At 48.3% G+C, this 19,546-nt stretch overlaps 1 protein-coding gene across 2 annotated transcripts in view; it reads left to right on the forward strand.

The window, feature by feature from the left end:
- The window catches only part of Galnt18 (polypeptide N-acetylgalactosaminyltransferase 18), a 297,912-nt gene extending 284,337 nt beyond the window's left edge, over window positions 1-13,575 (forward strand). Inside the window, exons 11-12 of one of the 2 annotated variants that reach the window (XM_060367028.1) lie at window positions 895-978; window positions 13,156-13,575. In XM_060367028.1, the coding sequence (XP_060223011.1) occupies window positions 895-978; window positions 13,156-13,302 (231 nt within the window). In that variant the 3' untranslated portion in view covers window positions 13,303-13,575. The remainder of the gene's footprint in view (window positions 1-894; window positions 979-13,155) is intronic. The other variant, XM_021627896.2, reaches the window with a different exon arrangement.
- Window positions 13,576-19,546: the final 5,971 nt, after the last annotated feature.

Raw genomic sequence — 19,546 nt, forward strand, 5'->3', positions numbered from 1 at the left:
TTTTTTTCAAGGGACAAGAGATATTGTTAATTCCCATCATGGTGCCTTGCCAACCATTGTCAGGTATCACTTCCAGTAGGCTAACAGCTAGCATGCACACCATGCCTACTGCCACTTATAAAATACTCCAAATTCCCTTTTATACTTCTAATTATGGCTTGGCCATGGCATTGGCCGTGGCCCCCTAGAAGGCTAGGGTTGGGGCTGTGGTGTGATGTTGGGCTTGTTTCTTCCTAATTCATCTCCTGTTGAAGCCCTAAGCCCCCCAGTCATGTCCTGTTGCTGAACAACACTGTACCTGGCAAGACATTTGTGCCTGAGACTGTGATAGTCACACCAGAGTGCATGGAGGCCACGCCCTGCTGCACTCAGCTAGTCCTGCTGGGCCCCTAGGCTCTGCTTGGAATGGTTCAGGAAGTTAGATGAACCGGAGTGGGACAGGGCTGGTGGCTTTTCAGAAGAGAAGGTACTGGAACATTGCAAGTGTTCCTTTTGATCAAGGGACCAGCATGAGGCAGAAGGTGAGCCATCAAAACCTATACCGAGTCAGTCCTCACATGAGTGTGACCCTGGAGGGCATAGTGTGGAGTGGCTAGAGCAGAGCCTGGGCAGGACACTGGGCCTCATCATGGAGACCCATGATGGAAATGGGAATGGGAGGCTGAACAGCATGGGACACATTTAGGTCTGGGCTTTCTGAAGCTGCCTCTGGTAGGGATGGGGAGCTTGTGATGGGTGAGCATATGCCTCACCCCTCCAAAAGAGTGAAAACAGCTGCTTCTGGGCCATAACCTATAGCTGTCATGTGCCGGAGGGTGTCCCGGGCTCTGAGGACTTGGCATCACCCAGCTGTGACTATTCCAGGGTCACCTAATCTCACAGCTCCCTTCTTAGGCTTTTCAGGCAGAAACCTGGGAATCAGCAGGGAAACAGCGCTGTCTGTCTGTGAGCCTCAGCCTCAAGCAAAACCATCTCACAGTGAGTGCTTGCCTTCCTTCATTTGAGAACATAGTCTCGAACAAGCAGCCCCACAGGACTACTACCTGAATGGACTCATTGACCAGCCAAGCAGACAACGCTGGCGCTGTATGTAGCACTCTGGGGGCCAGGAAGCTTTTAGCCACTTTAGCATATGTCTAATTAAAACTCCCCAGGTGCCCTGGCGACAACATCTCTGATCCTTCTACCAAAGGGAACTGTTTGGAAGTAATATCTTTAAATTCCTAGTTTGCAAACCCAGAGCAGCCACTTCTCGTTTACCATTCAATAACGACCAGATGTGCAATTTTTGCTTGCTGTAAAATGATCGATATCTATCAGGAGACCTGGAATCCATCCACCCACTGCTCATTGACAACGGGTTACTGCTCACAAGGCCAAAGGAAGCCTGGAGCCCCTTAAATGATTTAAAGTCTTGTGTTTAGGTTTGGAAGATAGCTCAATCAGTAAAGAGCTTTCCTCATATGCACAGAGACCTGAGTTCGGTACTCATATCCACTGAAAAACAAACAAACAAGCAAATGTGATGGTGCAGGCTTGTCGTCCCAGAGCTGGGGAGACTAGCCAGGCTAGCTGAATCAATGAGCACCAGAGAGGCTCTGTCAGTGAGAGACTCTGTCTTGTGACCACCACACATGCGCACACATACGTCACCTTGGGCTGGGGCTAATTTTCTTGTAACATACTTTAATCTTTGAATATTATGCAGTGACCCAACCAACTACAATGTTATGCTGCAGAAGCCAAGCTGGAAGGAGATGCATTTAGAATCTCTTTTCTGGTTTCAAAGTATATATTATTTACTCTCCCGAGGACCACGTTTAAACTTCACAGACACACTGAATTCATTTAAAAGTAATTCAGTGGGATTCTCTTTCGGTTCTGCCCAAGCAGGGCATTTGAATATCTCTGTTCCATCTCATACCTTAGTTTTCTGCTTAAGAAATAGTTTGTGCCCCCTCTAATCTCTACAAGCCCTTCTGAATTTCCAGAACTTCTGACTGAACTGAGACACTGTTAGACACTCACATTCTGAAACCACATTTGATGAAAACATCTCCTGGCAACGCTGATGTACAGGGCTCTGATGAGCGATTTTCTGATGATGAAACATTCTTTCAGTCATTCATCAAACATTTATTGAGCACAGGGGTTTGGCGGGGCGGGGGGAGGGGATGCAGAAGTAAATCAGATGTGACCTCTGCCCGAGAGGAGCTCACGGGCATGTAAACACACAACAAAACAGACTGATGAGTACAGAAACAGAGAGCTTCGCAGAGCTCTAGAAGCCTGGGGTGACTGGCTCCATGCGCAGAACTCAAGAATGGATGATGGAAAGCTTGTGGAAACAGTTCCTAGATGTAGGAAGAAAAAAAGCATCTCAAACAGAAGCTCTGCCTGGGGAAAGGCACAACAAAACTGAACCTCCTTTTGCAAGATGTAGTTTAGACCCAAGTTTAGACTTCACCATAAAGCAAAGGAAGGGCCCAGGAAAACTCTTACGGTGTGGTGGTCGGCTTTATTACTATAGAGAGAAGGGATTGTTGAATTCACAGTTCTAGGTCTACTCAGCTCTATTGAGAGCCTCCTGACGGATGGCATCACCATGGCTAGAGACATAAGCTTACAATAAAATGGAGCTCAGGGTATCTTTGGTACCAACATATTTCATGAGAACTAACACAAGGGTTCCACAGAAGGCAAGGCCCTCAGTGACCCAAGGACCTCCCAATAGACCCCACCCCTTAACGGCCTCATCACTGCATCACTACCATGCCCAGGCCAGAGATGTCAATACAGGGAAGACAAACCTTGTCTAAACCATAGCAGTATCCCTGTGAGATCTGGGAGATACCCATAGCAGCTGAGTGTAGTAGAAGGGGAGGCACTGGAGGCAGGGGAGGGAGGTGGAGAAGAGGCTGTTTCCATCATCCCCAGAATAAGTGGGAAGATTTGGTAGCCATGGAGACTTTGAGACTTTGAGGGGGATGTAAACACTCCATTGGTCACAGTGATGGATTAGTGACAGTGGCTGGGCAAGGTGGAAATGGGATGGTATTAGTAATCCATGATGACCCCTAGCTCTGGATTTGAAGGAACGTTGGTAAGGTGACTCCTCTGAAAATAGCCAGCATTTCCATCCACGCACTGTGAAACTCTTTAATACGAGAAATAGTAGGTGTTTGGGGTTTGTTTCTATGCGTTTTCTAAAACCTGATTCACACTCCGCCATTAAGGAAATCCCCAAATTGCCTATTCCCTCGTATTATAAATGCCTATTAATTAAGTGTACAATTTTTAATCTTCTGAGAGTTCTTTTCAGCCTGGGATTTAGAGGACATTCTAAGACTCTGGAGTATAGCGTTAGTGAAAGAGGCATTTTGGTCATTGACCTGCGAACCAGGAAAGGGAGAGGGAAGCAGCGGACACTATGTCACTGGAACGGTATCAGTGGAGCAAAGAATGGGCTACCAAGGCCACCTGACCCGGATCCACTTCTGTGCCTTTCAATAGTCAACCCAATGCTAGAGTCATGCCTGTAACACACTGCTGGGAAACCCTGAGAAGCCTGCTGTGGCTTGTGTCCTCTAAGTTCCGGCCTCCCCATAGCCCTCATGTGCATGTGAATGGCAGTGAAGGGAAATGCTGAAAAGATCTCAAGGACTGCCAAGGGTGGGGAGAAGCAGTTTTGTCCCATGGAGCGCTGCAGAAAATCAGAGAGGGGAAAATCAGGAGTCAGGGTCAGAGTTGTTTGTGAGTTGTTTGTGAGCCCTAACACTGAAGGGCTAGTGTTGATTTTTATAAAATTGTGTTTGTTTTTTTTTCTCAGTGTCTCTCTTAACCTGGCCATCACCCAAATAACTGAGACTCTATTATATTAACAAGCTTCACAGCACAATCCTGAGCAGTAGTAACTCTATTCTTGACCCTTTAAGCTAATCTGGCTTCCTCGCAGCATACATCCCAGAGATACTTGCACTTTGTGACTTTCACTGCTGAGCTCTCTTCTGGTTTCTCCTGGACATCTGCCCAAAGCTGAGTCCCCTACTCTTCTTCTAACTCCAGGAAGTCCAGCTCTATTCTCTCCCCTGCACAGAGGTTGTCTGTAAGAGGCATTATTAGCAAATCAGGGGACGGTTGGGAAGCAGTGTTTATACAACATTGAGACAAGAGATTATCAGAACAAGGATTGCAACCAGATATAGGGGCCCAGAAATCAGCACTTGAATTACATAATAACCTGCGTCTACTGGTCAGTCTTTAGGATCCACAGAAGTTGAACTGGGTGTTCTTCACACATTGGCAGTCCTGAAACTCTGTAAATCTAAAACTCTACAAGCTGCTGAAGTTAGACCCGAGACCTTGAGCTTTTTGTGGCATCTGCAAATCCTACTGGGCCAGCACGAAGCAGAATATCCACACATTGAGATATGCCAAACTTAAATGAAGGTCCTCATCACACGTTGTGCCGGCTCTCTTCAGAAGCATGGATAACAGGACAGTGACTCACACTTTAGGCAGCTCCACCAGAGGACAGGAAGGCTAGGACAGAATGGGCACTGTCATAATGTGCTTCTCTGCTGCTATGATAAAACACCTACCAAAATCAACTTGAGGAGGAAAGGGTTAATTTTATTTATAAGTCCCTACCACAGCCCATCACTGAGGGGAGTCAGGGCAGGAACTCAAGTGGAACCGAGAGACAGAAACTGAAGCAGAGACCGTGGAGGAATGCTGCTCACTGGCTTGTTCCTCATGGCTTAGCTTGTTCAGCCCACTTTCTTACACAGCCATGACCACCTGCCTACTGGCAGGACAATCATATTGAACTGGGCCCTCCGATATCAACCATCAACCATGAAAATGTCCCACAGACTTGCCTACAGGCCAATCTGATGGTAGCAAGTTCTTATTACCTCTGCCCACATATGCCTAGGTTTGTATCGAGTTGACAAAATCCAACCAGCATAGACATAGAGTGTGCCGTTGATCAAATGAAGGGGCCCTTTAAAATAAATGCACGAATCTTAGAGGCCTCCTGATCGCTGGTTCTTGAGCGAGATGTATACAAAACCCTACTTTCATTGACCTTATTTACTATTCTTAGAAGCATGCAAAACATATTTTATATATGTGCCTCTGTGTGTGTGTGTTTCTTCCTATAATCATATTTGCAATGAGGTAGAAGAAATCTTTTCCATTAAAGAAATTCATATTGCATGGAGCAGAGCTCAGATTGGGGTGAATATGTTTTGTTGGGCTCTCTTGTACTTTATGCTACATAACCCCAACTATCAGTTCTTTGATGGAAATATTGACGTGACCGAGAGTTGAAGGTTGTACAGAGAAAGCCCACTTCCTTGTCCTGGACTTGCTGTATTCTTGGAAGGAATGTCAATAAAAGCAAAGGTGTCTGTTGGTGCCAGAAAAGGGGACTTTTATGGAGTAGGGGGATGTGTTAGGAGAACATAGCCCAGCTCACCTGTCAGGGGACAATTGGTTCTGATTTCTGGGGTCTAATGTGATAGCCTGATGTGAAACAAGTTTTCTGCTGCAAAAACCTATTTTCAGACTCATTTCCCCTAAAGTACTTTAACCTTGCCTGAGAATTCCCCCACTCAGGCGAGCAGGAGCCTTTGACTTTCCCCAGCTCCTATCCCCAAGCACTGTCAGCACATCCAGCGTTGAGAACGTTTTGTGCTGAAAAGAAAGAGCTATAATCGGGTGTTTCATTACAGCTCTGGGATAAAGGAGCTTTTCATTTCCAGGTCATAGGAAAGGGTGCGAGTGGGACTGTCCAGTTTCTAAACAATGCTTTGTTTAGACCCTGTTTTCTTAGTTATTTTTAAAATGAGAGCAATCAGCATTTTCTTCTTCCTTCTCTTCCTGCAGAGATCAGGGACAGGGGCAGATGTGATTGCTCAGCTCCCCAGAATTGCATGAGATTTTTTTTGAACAAATCAAATATTTATACAGTATTTATAACATGCCAGACACTATGCTAACCTCTTATAAATAATAGTTTGAAACTATGGCATGGCTCTGAGGCAGTTTCTAACGTTATCCTCATTTCAGAGTTGAGGAAACAGAGGCACAAATAAGTTAGGTAATTGTTAGACGTTAGACCTAGGAATACTGTCTCAAGAGCCTGCACTGTAAATGTCCAGAAAACCAGTTAGTGGGAGTTTGAGGTTGGGGCTCCCTTGCTGAGTCAGGCATGTGTGAATCGCAGCCACCTTGGTCAACTCACCAGCCACCTTGTGTCTTTGGACTCATCTCTATCTATCCTTGCTTAGTCAATATTACTACACCTTTAGCCAATGGCCCCATACAGCAAGTCCCAGGCAGAACCTCACTAGGCTTAGGTGAGTCCCTGAAGAAAGAAAACACAGAAGTACATATTTAACACAGTAAGTGTTGAATATTCATACTGCACAAAGGCCACTTTACTCAACAAAACACCTAATCTTGGGGTTTCTGTAAGTAGGCCTAATGTCCTGCCCAAGCTTTGAAGTATTTGATTACCAATCATTAAGTACTTAACCCAGAAACTTCACAGCTCGCTGAGCTTAAAGCCCAAGACCCACAGGGCTGCTTGCCTTTTGGAAAATTCATTAGCAAGGAAGGTGGAATAGGAGCTCTGAGATAAACAAAGGCGTCTTCGGATCCAGGGTCTAGAATCTGGTACATACTTGCCGTCAGACGAACTTCCACCACAGCGAAGGCCAGCCTGGGCATCCCAGAAGCTCTTGCCCAGGGACACAGGGCAGACCTTTGCTAAACAGGGCCACAGAAGCTGCTGATGTTTGAAAGCTGGACCCATACCAGTGCTGCCACTGGGATGGCACTTGGGACTGAAAAAGGCACATTTTCAGGTCATGTCTGAGACCTGCTGGATCTGAAAGCGTAGTTGCCAGGTTTTCCGAGTAGTCTGATGATCCTGTTCTCCAGTGGATGACCCCTAGGCCTCAAGCCTAGTCCCAACACTTGCCAGCCACAAGACTCAGAGCCAGTTCCTCAACCTCTCAGCCTTGGTCTCTAGTTTAATGACATGAGAAATCTTCATCTCTACCTCTCAGGGCTACAGTGAGGAAGACATCCCAGCACGCACCTCACAGGGCAGGGATGGTTTGGTGCTATCTCACCCACAACTAGCCACCATTTGGCATAACCTTGGGCAAACAGGCTGTAGGTGTTTGGGCCTGAGGGTTTCACGGATGATGATTCCTACGTGCCCTAATGTATCCATAGTCCTCTGTGCTAAGATCTTGAGTGGCCCACGATGGTCAATGAGATGATAGACAGAAGCTCAGAACGCCTCAGCAATTTCCCAGGCCACATGGTTACTCCATCACATGACCAAGGCCTGAGAAAGAGTCATTCCTTACTTGCTTCTGGCTGGGCCCATTGCAGTCACTCCCTCAGAGGGAAAGAAGAACAAGAGAGGGGCTGGAACTGGCTCTAGGAATTGGTATTAGTATTCTTTATCATTTACATTCAACTTCCGCTTTTTTTCTAATGGCTTCTTCCATATTTAATTTGGTTCCCGTTCCAATTAAACCCTCTGTGTGCTGCAGCTTCTCTCCTGCCAGGTTTAATTGCCCTTATTTAAATTCTTTAATTAAAAGTATTGTGTGTTTCTAGACCCCGTAGTTGTAAGTATTACACAAATAATTTTGATGACTGGGCCGGTAAACCAGCAAGCAGTGGGGCCCTACACGGAGAGAGAAGGGCTCAGATCTCAGCATCCAGTCCCAGTTCCAGGGCCAAGAGGCTGGCCCAGAGCTGCAGGCTGAGCCCTGGAGATTATTAGGACAAAAGTCAGCTAGCACATGTCCCAGCATCATTCCTTCCTGAAACATTTAGCCCAGCCCAGCGCCCAGAGTGCCTGCTTGAGCGCATGGATCAGACCTGGCAAGTACTAGCTCTGCCTCTCAGATCAAAAGCCGGAGTTCAGTGGCCCTACCCTCACTCCTTGTGCCTCATCTCCTCTCTTTTACCAAGGCTTCTGCTGCCTCTGCATAAATGCGCCATGAGGGTTCCCTGATCCTCACCCCAAGCCCATCGCTGCTTCTGGAGCTTTTCATTAGGACCTGGACAGACATCTCTCTTCTAATAGGGTCTCACCTTTGGTAGAGGATCTCCCTGACTATCTCTTACACCTGGTAGCCATCTCCTACTCCCCAGCATACCTGAGCCTCCTCCTAAGCTCCATGATTTGGGGCACAGCCTCATCACCTCCTCTTCTTTCTAGAACTTGCTGTCAACTCTCCCTCCTAAAGCACAGTTGCCATAAGAACAAAAACCTTTTCCTTTTTAGTCATGAATACATTGCAGCAGCTGAGAAATGTGCATGGCACTTGGGAGATGCTCATTAAATATTTGGCAGTGGCTGGAAGGATCTATGAATAATGTGCCTTCAGAGAACCCTCAAAGGGAACAGACCAAACCTCCTTAGGTACACTGAAACATCTTCCTCTATCGCAGCACCTGGTTCTGCCAGCGCCTTCAGTCTAGCCACTACCTCAGAGATAGACGTGAGGTGTGAGGTAAGTGGCAGGGTTTGCCAGTTACTTATCTAGTGGAGAACAGGAAATAGGGAGGATTCTCTGGGGTCCCAGCTGGCCTCCATGTGGAATGTTGGTAAAGTTTTCCAGTTTATCAGAACCTCAGCCTCCAGTTCTATAAAGTGAGGGCTCCTACTATCTCCCCCTTGGTGGGGGTGTTGTAAAAAACTCGTGAGATTGGACAGAGAATGCAATAGGCAAGGTGCTAAGAAAACAGCAAATAACTTTAGTTCCAGTGCAGAACCTACAAGTCAAGACACTGTCAGGAGCAATGCCAGGCTGCTTCCCCTGGTACGAGGAAGCTATGAGGAGAAGGAATCAAGGCTTCTTTGCAACCTGGCGAGTGGTAGGAAAATAACAAGTTCCATGAGAGAAATGATGTTCTGAAAAGGAGGACAGTGCCCGAGGCCACTGCTGTGGCCTCCCAACAAAGAGGGCCTGGCTGTGGTTCCTAGAAGCATTGGGGGCTGCTCCTATTGTTCACAGAAGCTCTTGCTGCTGAGGAGAGAGCTCTTGGCCCCTACAGCCTTCCCAGGGAGGAACCAATAGTATCAGTCAAGTGGAATCCTTTCCCATTCCTGCTCTTGGACCTGAACTATTTCTTCCACACACCTCTGGAAAGCCACACTGGCTGTTTCTACCCCATACTCACACACTGGCTGTCTCTGGGGATGCTAAGGGCATGGGTTAGGGCAGGGCAGGGCCTGGGAAATGTCAGCCTTGCATCTCTGAAGGAGACTCTTCTACTCCTTCTTCACTCTCTTGTCTTGGGTAGGTGCCCAAGGAAGGCCCGGATGGCAGGAGTGGCCGCCAGGAAAGAAGGGACTGCAGTTGTCTCTCTTCCACAAGGTTTTTCCTGAGAGATGTGAGGCAGCCAGCCTCACTTTTGGCAGGGTCTGCTTTTGGCCCCAGAGATGTGCTGAGCAGCCAGAATCTCCATCTAATGGATGGAGTTTGGTCCAGCCCCATTTCTATGACCTCCCCTACACTGATGCCCTGAACAGCTCAGTGTGTGTATGTGGTGTGATGTCTTACCACTGAGAAATGGGTCTCCCATCATCCCTTCTGCTCAACCTCCAAAGAATCATTCTTTAGCCCCACCAACAAGACAAGTGAAAGGGGAGGTAAGAGTCTTGCCCAAGTCCCCGCAGCTGACAAGCAGAATTGAGAAGTCCTGAGATCAGCACTCTCTGCCTCAAGGCCTAAAGTCAGGCAGACCTTGAACTTAAAGAGTTGGGCTGGTCCTGACTCCCTGCCTGAGCTCTGTCCCTACCTCCAGGAGCAGGACAGACAGCCTGTCTGGTGAAGGTGGTGAAGAGATGAGGGCAGGCAGACCACAGTTCCACTTTAGAACTGTGAATCAATAATAGGGCTTTGGCTGGGCACGAGACTACAGATATGCTCAGATTTACAAGATTTATATGGATGCTGGCAGTATGGTGAGCTGGCCTTGCTTGGAGTAAGTGTTGTTAGATACTTGTAGGACCCCTGAAGTCCAGCTTCTGAAGGACAACATGATGATTTAAAGGAGACCACAAGTTCTGAGAGGATAGTTTAAAGCATCCTCTATGGCTAGTCCATATTCTCCTGCATGGTGCAGAAGAAGGTATGACCACAAAAATGCCAATTTTGGGCCATGTTGAAGAAACCTATTATCCAGTGTAAGGCAGCTCCGACCTCATTCTGATCAATACAAGCTAACTGGAGCTTATACAAAGAGCCAGAGTGGAACACAAGGTTGTTGCATAAGGCACTGGGAACGTGGACTATAGAAAATCATGGAAGTGGGGGACGTGGAAGGGAAAAGAGCAGACCTAGAGTGAAGCCTGAGGGGAAATGGTATGTAGCCCTGTAGATGATCTGAGGAGTTTAGTCTGTGGGAAGAGGATACTCTGAGAAAGAAAGGCTCTTGCTGGGAAGGGGGTGTTCTTCCTCCAGAGAGGTACCAGGCAGAGGGGAAAGGCCTATGGCTCAGTACTGAGGCCATTCAGGCGGCACATAGCAGAGAAGGCTGGCCTGCAAAGTATCCTATAACATGGGGACTCTAGAGACCAATCCTTCCTCTGGCCTCAGAGCCGCACCTGTGGTCCAAGGGGAACACAGTGATCTCTCCTCCTCTTGCTTCTGTTGTTTCTTGTCTGCTGAGATAGTGAGTCATAGCTCTCCCAGAAGAGGGCCTGAGCATGGGGTAGAAGCATCCACGCTGTTCACACGGATGCTTTTAACACGGACTGTGTGCTCTGCTGGGCTGCCACCTACACAACACAAACAATGAATCCTTTACCCCCCCAGACACTTGCACACCCACACCTCGCAATTCTACCTCCAGCTTCTCATTCCCAGCCTCCTTTACCTGCTCTACAAAGTATTTTCAGGGGAGCTAGAATTTTTGTTTGATATTTGGTTTTTTTTTTAAGATTTATTTTTAATTTGTGTGCATAAGAGTCTTGGCTGCAGTATGTATGTGTACCACATGCAAGCATGGTTCTCTCAGAGGCCAGAAGAGGGCATCTGATCTCTTAGAGCTGGAATTGCAGTCATTTGTGAGCTTTTCATGTGGGTCCTGGGAACGGAACCCAGGTCCTCTGGAAGATTAAGCCAGTGCTCTTTACTGCTGAGCCACACATACAGAAAACACACAAAATACATCTTCAGCCCAATAATTCTGAGCAAAACTAACACCCAGTTCAGGAAACAGGTACCACATCCGAGAATGCCCTCTTACCTCATGCTATTTTTACACTCTTTATCCCCACAGGTGACTACCATCCTGACTTTAAGGCTTCTGTTTTGCTCAACCTAGTGGGAAGCTTATCAAACATATTTTGTGTGTGTGTGTGTGTGTGTGTGTGGCTTCTTTAGCTCTGTATTGTACTTGTGAGATTTATTCTAGTTTTCATTGCCATATAGTATTCCATTAAATAAATAGACTGTGATTTTTTTTTTTTTATCCAGTCTATTACTGATGGAATTTTGGGCCATTCCCGCTTGGAGCATTTACATTGTTTCAAAAAGCTTTTAAGTACGTGTTTTTCATGCACACATTCCAATTTGATGTCATCCCAGGCACGGAATTGTTAGGTCACAGGGTGCACATTTCAACTATAATAGATACAAGCTGTTTCCTAGGTAGACCTGAGAAATATGCCTTCATGTTCTCTGGAGAGATCGGCAGTCGGTTGCCATGGGGACGGTGGTGGGCACCTTGCAATGGGTGCCTTACTGGAAAGGTTTGTTATCTTTCCCTCACACAATGCACTTCCCGGCATGAGCTGGAGACAGCACAGGCTGAAGAACACTGTGTGAGGTGGGTGCCCTGGAGGAGGTGGCTGGAACCCTGGGCTGGAGGTAGATAGGATCTGGGGTGCAGCCTTGGCTCAGCCTGCCACAGAACTGTAGAGAAGAAGCCCAGACACTGAGATGACACACATAAGCCAGATGCCTGGAAGGAGCTGGGGAATAGGACAGGACCAGGAGAGGTGTGGCTCTGGGGAGGACTCAGGGATGAGCTAGGGAGACAGGCAGCCCTGAGCTGTAAAGGCCTTTCGCACTGGGCTGAGCATGCGTATCAACATGGTCACCACTCATTAGGATTCTGAAGTTGTTCAGGTGAAAAGACGACAGGAACCCAAACCAGGCAAACATGGTGGAAGAGGGGTTTGGGACAGTCACAAGGCAGGAGGGAAGTAGAATTGACAGCACTGGTACCTGACTGTATGAGGAGGAGCCAGATGAGTGTGTGAAATTGCTTGAGTTTCCCATACAAACACCTGGTTACTGCCAAGATGGGGAAGGAGTGGGTTCTCATGCTAGGCCAGACTAGCAGACATGCCTACTCATAGGATCATCACCACTCAAGCAACTCTGACTGCTTAAAATCCAAGTCCAGCTACTCAACCTAGTTGAAGACAAATCCTAAGACATCCTGCTTCTCAGCAGGCTCGCAGCTGGTAGTCCCAGAGGTCCCCGTTCCCCGAAGGATATCACCTGGACTGCTATGTAGATGCTTTGGGGGACACCACTTCCTTTGCAGGCTTTTGCACACAAACTGAGTATTTGTGGCTACAAACCCTTCCAGAACATCAGTGGTAGGGGAGGTCCATGTATGCTCAGAACTGGGGAGCCTAGTGGCCAAATCGACGATAGCCAAGGACTTGAGTTTTTTGAACCCAGCACTAACAACTTTGATGGTCTGTGGGAGGGCCTTAAAAGCAGTCTTGGGAATGCTCAGATGCAGGTTGATCATGGAGAGGTCTCAAGAATGAAGCTTCTCAGAGCAGGGGCCAGCCCCATGCCTAGGAGCTAGCCACAGGAGCGATGCAGTGTGCCACAGCCACAAATGGTAGACAGACGTTGAAGCCAGGATAGCTCTGCCTCTACAAAGAAGTAGGGTCTTATGAGGAAACTGAGGCATGAATCCTAGCTTTGGGAGAACATCAGTAGCACACAAGAGCCGGAGGAACCTGAGGCCATGAGAATGTTGGTTCCCAGGCCTTCTAGATTGTCGCAGCTACCCCCAAAGCATGGGTTCCTTGGATCCACCTAGCCACCTTTTGGCCCCTGATGGCTCTTTCCGTCTGGCTCCTAGGGAGGTTCCATCCAGAACCGCAAGTCCAAGCGCTGCCTGGAGCTGCAAGAAAACAGCGACGCGGAGTTCGGCTTCCAGCTGGTGCTGCAGAGGTGCTCGGGACAGCACTGGACTATCACCAATGTCCTGAGGAGCCTGGGGTCCTGACCCTCCAGAGACGCCACCAGCCACTGCTTTGCTACTGTGTAGCATCAGCTGCAACGTCGCCTGCTGTCACATGGGGTTGTCCGGAGTCCGAGAGGGGGAGGCGAGCGGGTGGCCTCCCCTACAAAAGAGCTCTTTATTTCCTATCCACTTTTCACGGAGTTTATAGGTAGAAGCAGAGAGGTGGGTGAGGGTGTAATATCCTGAACTATTTTACAATTGTAAATAGGGGAACAAATGGAAAATATTTATAACTGGCAATAAAATACTATTGATTAAGAAACGTTTTCGCAGTCAGTTGGTGCCCTGGAGTGGGACGTGCCTGGCTCCTCTGTTGCCCTTTCTTCTTCACATTCTTGAGAAAGACAACTTTAGAGCCCTGCAGGCCACGGGGCTTGGTGTGTCAGCTTGCTGTGTAAGGCCCAACTCAGAGGAGGGCACTGAGTCCTCAGGCTCCCCCTGAGAGTGGTCTTCCCTGCCCCCTCCATGTGAGCTGGTGCCGGGAGCAGGTTTCTCCTCAGATGTCATTTGAGTCCTAAGTGTCCTGTACCGACAGATTGGAGTCCACCTTCTCCTAAAGTCTCCTAAAGTCGCCCCGTCACCTCCTTCACCTCTCCAAGCCGTCCACTGCCCCTCATCCAGGGCACTTGTTTGCCTGTGTCTAGGTGCGGATGCCTGTTTGGCTCCTTCCTTGAATTACGATGCAACGGCTTCTTGTAGCCACTATAATACAGTGCCATACACTGGAGCGGCTTAACAGAAAAATAGCACTTCTAGAGCCCGGAAGTCCAAAAAGAAGGCTGAAAAGGAATCTGACCTGAGCTTCTCTCCTGGCTCTGGAGGCTCAAGCAAGCGTTCCTTGGCAAGCAGATGCCTCTCTGCTCTCTGCCTTCACATTGTCTACCTTGTACATGCCTGTCTCTAGTGCCCAACTTTCCTATCTTTTGTTAGGATGCCTGTCCTCTATTGATAGAGAGGGAGCAATTTAAATTTTAGATTTGATGAACTCTATAAAGACTCTCTTACCGAACAAGGTCAGGTTAACAGTGCTGAGGTCGGGATCTTAATGGGTCTCAGAGTGCAATGCTATCTGTAAGGCATGACACACTTTATTCACGGCTCCATGTCAGCCCTGCTGGGCTCATCCCAAGAGACCATCAGCCCCTAGAATGGAGCCTCTTCCTTAAGTCTGTTTCTGGAGTCTGATTTCCTGCCAATAGCATCCTTCTAGCTGTTGCTCAGCTCAGTCCAAGAGCTCTGCCTCTGCTTGGGGACTCCTGTTTTTAGTTTGAGGAACCTCTCCCTTCACACCACCTCCAATTCCCTAGTCCTAAGGCTTAGTCCCTTCCAGGACACAGCCTGACCATACTCACCCTACCTCCTTCTTTTACCTGGCCCTCTTTCCCAGAGGCCCCCAATCTAAGCAGTGACCTGTTTAGGATCAGTAATTTGTAGAAAACTTAACTAGGAAACTAGCTGGCCTGACCACTCCCAGGTGTGTTGCTTTGGCCACTGTTTGCTCCTCAGAACCCAGGCTGGACTAGAACTCACTTAGAAGAACACTTAGGACTTCCCCAGGCCACTGGCACAGACTCTCCTGGAAGTTTAGCCCTCCAAAGAGTCCCCCAGGCTCTAGCAGATGGATGAGAGGACATCTGCCAAGATGGTCACACCTGCCGGTCACCACCCAGGAGGTCCAAACATGGAACTTGGTTTCCGCCAGAAGATTCTCCTACGGGGCTGTGGGCACTGCCTCTCCCGTGTTCCTGACGCTCTGGCTCCCACATTCTCTTCCCCATGCTCACACCTCTGCTAACCTAGCCAACCATGCTTGTTCTAACTGGCACCTGTCTCTACCTGCTCCAACCCATCCTTCCAGATCCACCCTCTGCCCTCGCTTCTCTGCTCATTTCTGTCTACACCACAGTCAAGAGGCAGAGATAAAGCTGGGTGTGGTGAGCATGCCTTTAATCTCAGCACTCAGGAAGCAGATGCAGGAGGACTTTTGTGAGTTGGGGGCCCAGCCTGGTCTACATAGTGAGTTCTAGACCAACTAGGGCTACATAGTAAGGTGCTGTCTCAAAAGAAAAACATAGATAAAATAAAACAACAGCAAACAGAAAGCAGAGGGTGAATGGTAGCGCTCGGCTCGTCCTCTCTTATATCTAGTCCAGGCCCCAAGCCCATGGGACAATGCCACCCACATTCAGGTAGCATCATCCTTCCTCCCTCCTCACTTACACCTTTCTAGAAAGGCTGCCCTAGACACAGCCTGAGATGTGTTTCTGTGGTGATTCTAAATCTCAATAAGTAGACAGTTAAGACTTCTGTGAAATCTTGACTGTGCCTAGAGTCTAGTTCCCAAACAAGCAGTGTCAGTAACAAGTAGGGACAAACTAGAATTTTAATTTTTGAGCCCCTTCTCTAGACTTCTGAAGTCAGAAACTATCCACGAGGTAGCAAGCCTTATAGGTAATTACAAATTTCTGCTAAAAGGTGAGAGTCACTTCCAGAACTCACCTAAGCTAGGCCATGCCTGTCTTGGCTCCTATGCTCACCCAGGTCATTGCCTTCAACCTCAGCCACCCATGCAGCTCTACTGCGTGCCTGCACCCACCCATGCTCACACCTGTGCCGCCTGTGCCACAGTGCTAGTATACAGGACAGGGGCAAAAAGTGGACTTTGACCCAGACATCCTGGGTTCAAGTTCCAGTCCTGGCCCTTACAGGATGGACCATCTTCACAGCTGCGTGACCTCCCTGTATCTTAAGGAAATAGGGCAGCAGGGCTGGGAGATGGCTTGCTTGGCAAGGTTCTTTGCCAGACAAGCAGGAGGACCTAAATTTGATCCCCATAGTCTAAGTAAAATACCGACTGTAGTGGTACACCCTTGTTATCCCAGTGCTGGTGAGGCTGAGGGGAGGAGGAAGTATAGGGAAGAAGCAGGCAGATCCCTCAGTCTCTTTGGCCAGCCAGCCTGGCCAACTTGGCAAGGCCTGGTATCCCAGTGAAAGGCCCTGGCTTAAAAACAAGGTAGACAGCTAATGAGGAACAACAAAAACAACAACACACACACAGAGAGAGAGAGAGAGAGAGAGAGAGAGAGAGAGAGAGAGAGAGAGAAGCACTGGTAAAATATCTTTCATGGTTTACTGATGAAAATTAAATAAACATATAAAATCCATAGACCTGTGGTGGATCTATAATTATTTCTACAAAGTTCTGTTATTATCGGATCCATTGATATCCTGATACTCAGTGACTGGCACCTTTACCTATGCCAACACCAATATCTATGCCATTCTACAGCCAGAGTTTACCATCTGTATCCATGGCCCCAGCAAACACTCACCTGTACCACCCTCCTACCCTCACATCTCTAGGCAGCCCCACAAAAGTCACACTTCCTTGCCTTTCTATGGAATGCACCCCAACATCAGGCCACTCCCTACAACTCTGAGGAGCAACTCAGGGAACAGCCCCCATCCCCAAAGCATGGGGTCAGTGAAGGCAGTGCGGTGGTTCATCTCCCTCTGGGGTATCTACTCACCCTCTCCTTTAACCCAGATGCCCCAGAGGGAGCAAAGAGCCCGAGAAGGTCCCTTGGTTCCTCACCACCTGGGTATTGAAACCACCAACTAGCATAAGGATCTCTGGGTTCTTGTGTATAAATGTAAGAGGAAAGAGCATCAGGTGAACGCGGGCAGAAGCAAAAGGTCAGAGCATAAAGGAGGGGAAAGGCAGAGGAACCCCTAGCCCATAGCCATCCTCACCCACCATAGCCCAGCCCGTTACTGCAGCAAGCTAATTAGCAGCTGTTTAGGGGCTCTGGACACCCTGGCGTGAGAGCATTATTTTTCTTAATGATTTTGCCCATTAAACAACTTTGGTTCCTGCTTTCCTCCACCCTCCCTGAGACTAGAAGGAGCCATCTGAGCATATCCCATGAGACCTCCTAGACTGCCAGCCTTCTGCTGGGTTCACAACTCAGATCCATAACTCAGCCCCCTGCCTTGCACAGCTCCGCACATGGGCCCATCTGTTACGTGGAATGCAGGAGACTGCACTTCACTCCCCACTGGAGACAGACACCGTGGGCGGCAGTGCCAACTGGCAGAGGGCTGTCAGTGCCACGGCAATGTCATAACCTGTCCCAAAGGTCACCTGCCAACAGCCCTGCCTGCAGCTCCCCCCGGCTCTCTGAACCTCCGTTCAAGACTGCACTCTGGCCTCAGGCTCCTGCCAACGAAAGATATAGCCAGACTCACCCCTTGCCTAAAACCTCACAGAAACTTTAAATAGCCAGCTCAGACACCAGCCTCAAAGCCAACCACTGTGTCAGAAGTTCCGGGGCCAGGGCTGGTGCAGCAGCTCAGTAAGCGAAGGTGTCTGCTCCCAAGACTTGAGTCCCTGAATTTGATCCCCAGCACTCACATGACAGAAAGAGAAAACCAACTCCCAAAAGTAGTTCTTTGACCGGCACGTGTGGGCACCCAAGTGTGTGCGTGTTTGTGTGTGTGTGTGTGCTTGAGCATGTATTCTTGTGTGGCATATGTTTATTAAATTCTTTTTTAAACATCCGCCCTAGGGAGCTGCGACAAAGCTAGGCCACAGGAGTGAAGGCTGGCCTCTTACTTGCCATGTTCTCAGGACATCAGCAGCCCCAACCCACCTTTCCAGGGGGACAGTAGCATCGCTTGACCCTTGCCCTTTTCCATGAAGCTTTTCTTGGGGGGCATATGTTAGTTTCCTAGGGTTTCAAAAACAAAGTCTCACAGATGGGTGGTTCAAATAACAGAAATCCATGGTCTCACGGTCAATTTCAAAATGGAAGTGGGCAAGCCTGGCTCCTGAGTGTGTGAAGCCTCTTTCCTTGGCTGGTGGATGGTGTCTGCTGCCTAGATGTCTTCACATTGTGACATGCAACTATTTCCAAACCACTCCTTATAAGGATGCCAATCATACGTGGTGAAGGCTCACCCTTATAGTATGACCTTACATTAATTCCACTGCCACTGTGAAGACCCATTTCCAAGTAAGGTCACATTCCGAGACACCAGGAGTTAGAACGGTCAATACATACATTTCGTGGTGACACAATTCAAGCCAAAACAAGGAAGACGAGGAGGGGCCTCTGGAGGTAACCTACACTCACACCCACTTTGTTCAGGGGGGTTCTACATTCTTCAAAGGGCAACCAAAGTGTCCTGGCATCCCTGGGAATTCCGCATTCTTCAAAGGGCAACCAAAGTGTCTTGGCATCCTTGGGAACTAGGTGACAGGGAATTTTTTCCATAGGTCCATGAAGCATCATTATTTTCTGCATCCACACCCCTGAAAGGAAAACTGTTCAAGATGTGACCCCTGTATCTCAGTATTTACATCAAGACCACCCCCCCTCGCACCTGCTTCAGCTTGAAGCAAGGGCAGGGATGTACCTGTAAGCTGAATATCAATAGGATGAGTCAATAGGTCAATGACTCAGTACAGGAAATGCGGCCAGTCCAATTCCGCTTGACTGTTTGCACCAAGATGCATGAGGTGAATCGGCCAGTTACTGAAGAAGGCGGGGAGGCCTGCTGTTACATCGGAGCATGATATGGGATAAGACCAGAGCACAGAGGATCAGGCAAGCCAGGGTCCGCCATGCCCAGGCTGAGAAGAGGAAGCCACAGCCTAGCAGAGGAGAGAGGGGAGCTAATGAGCAGAGGTAGCAAACAGCAGAGGGCTCTGAGGGATCTGCGATTCCTGGTTACCCCAGACCTAATTCATACACAACTCTCTCATCTTTTACCCTAAGTGGATTGAGTGCTTGTTACAACAAGCAAGACTGATGGTCGCTAGGTATAAAGAGAGGAACTGAGCCACAGTTACCCAATCATGTGGGATAGTACACAGTTCCTTAAGCAGCTAGCCACATGTGTAGCAGAGGTCAGAGGTCACATGTTTGTACTCCTGGCAAACATGTACACCTAGTTTATATGGCCTCTTGCAGACACATATGAACACATGTTATGTCAAACATACATGTAAGTATATCTGACACAGATACTTGCTGATGATACACATAAGATGTTAACACGTGTTCTCAAACACATACACCAAGAGAAAACTGACATCTGCCCATCCCCGAATCTGCTTTTACAAGGGAAATGCTGTTGTAACTTAACAGAGCCCTTGTAAAGCAGAGGCAGCTGTAAATCACAGGAAATCGCAGCCTCACTTTTCCCCCACCATCTCCTTGTA

This window comes from Meriones unguiculatus, chromosome 14 (genome assembly GCF_030254825.1).
Source record: "Meriones unguiculatus strain TT.TT164.6M chromosome 14, Bangor_MerUng_6.1, whole genome shotgun sequence".
NCBI lineage: Eukaryota > Metazoa > Chordata > Mammalia > Rodentia > Muridae > Meriones > Meriones unguiculatus.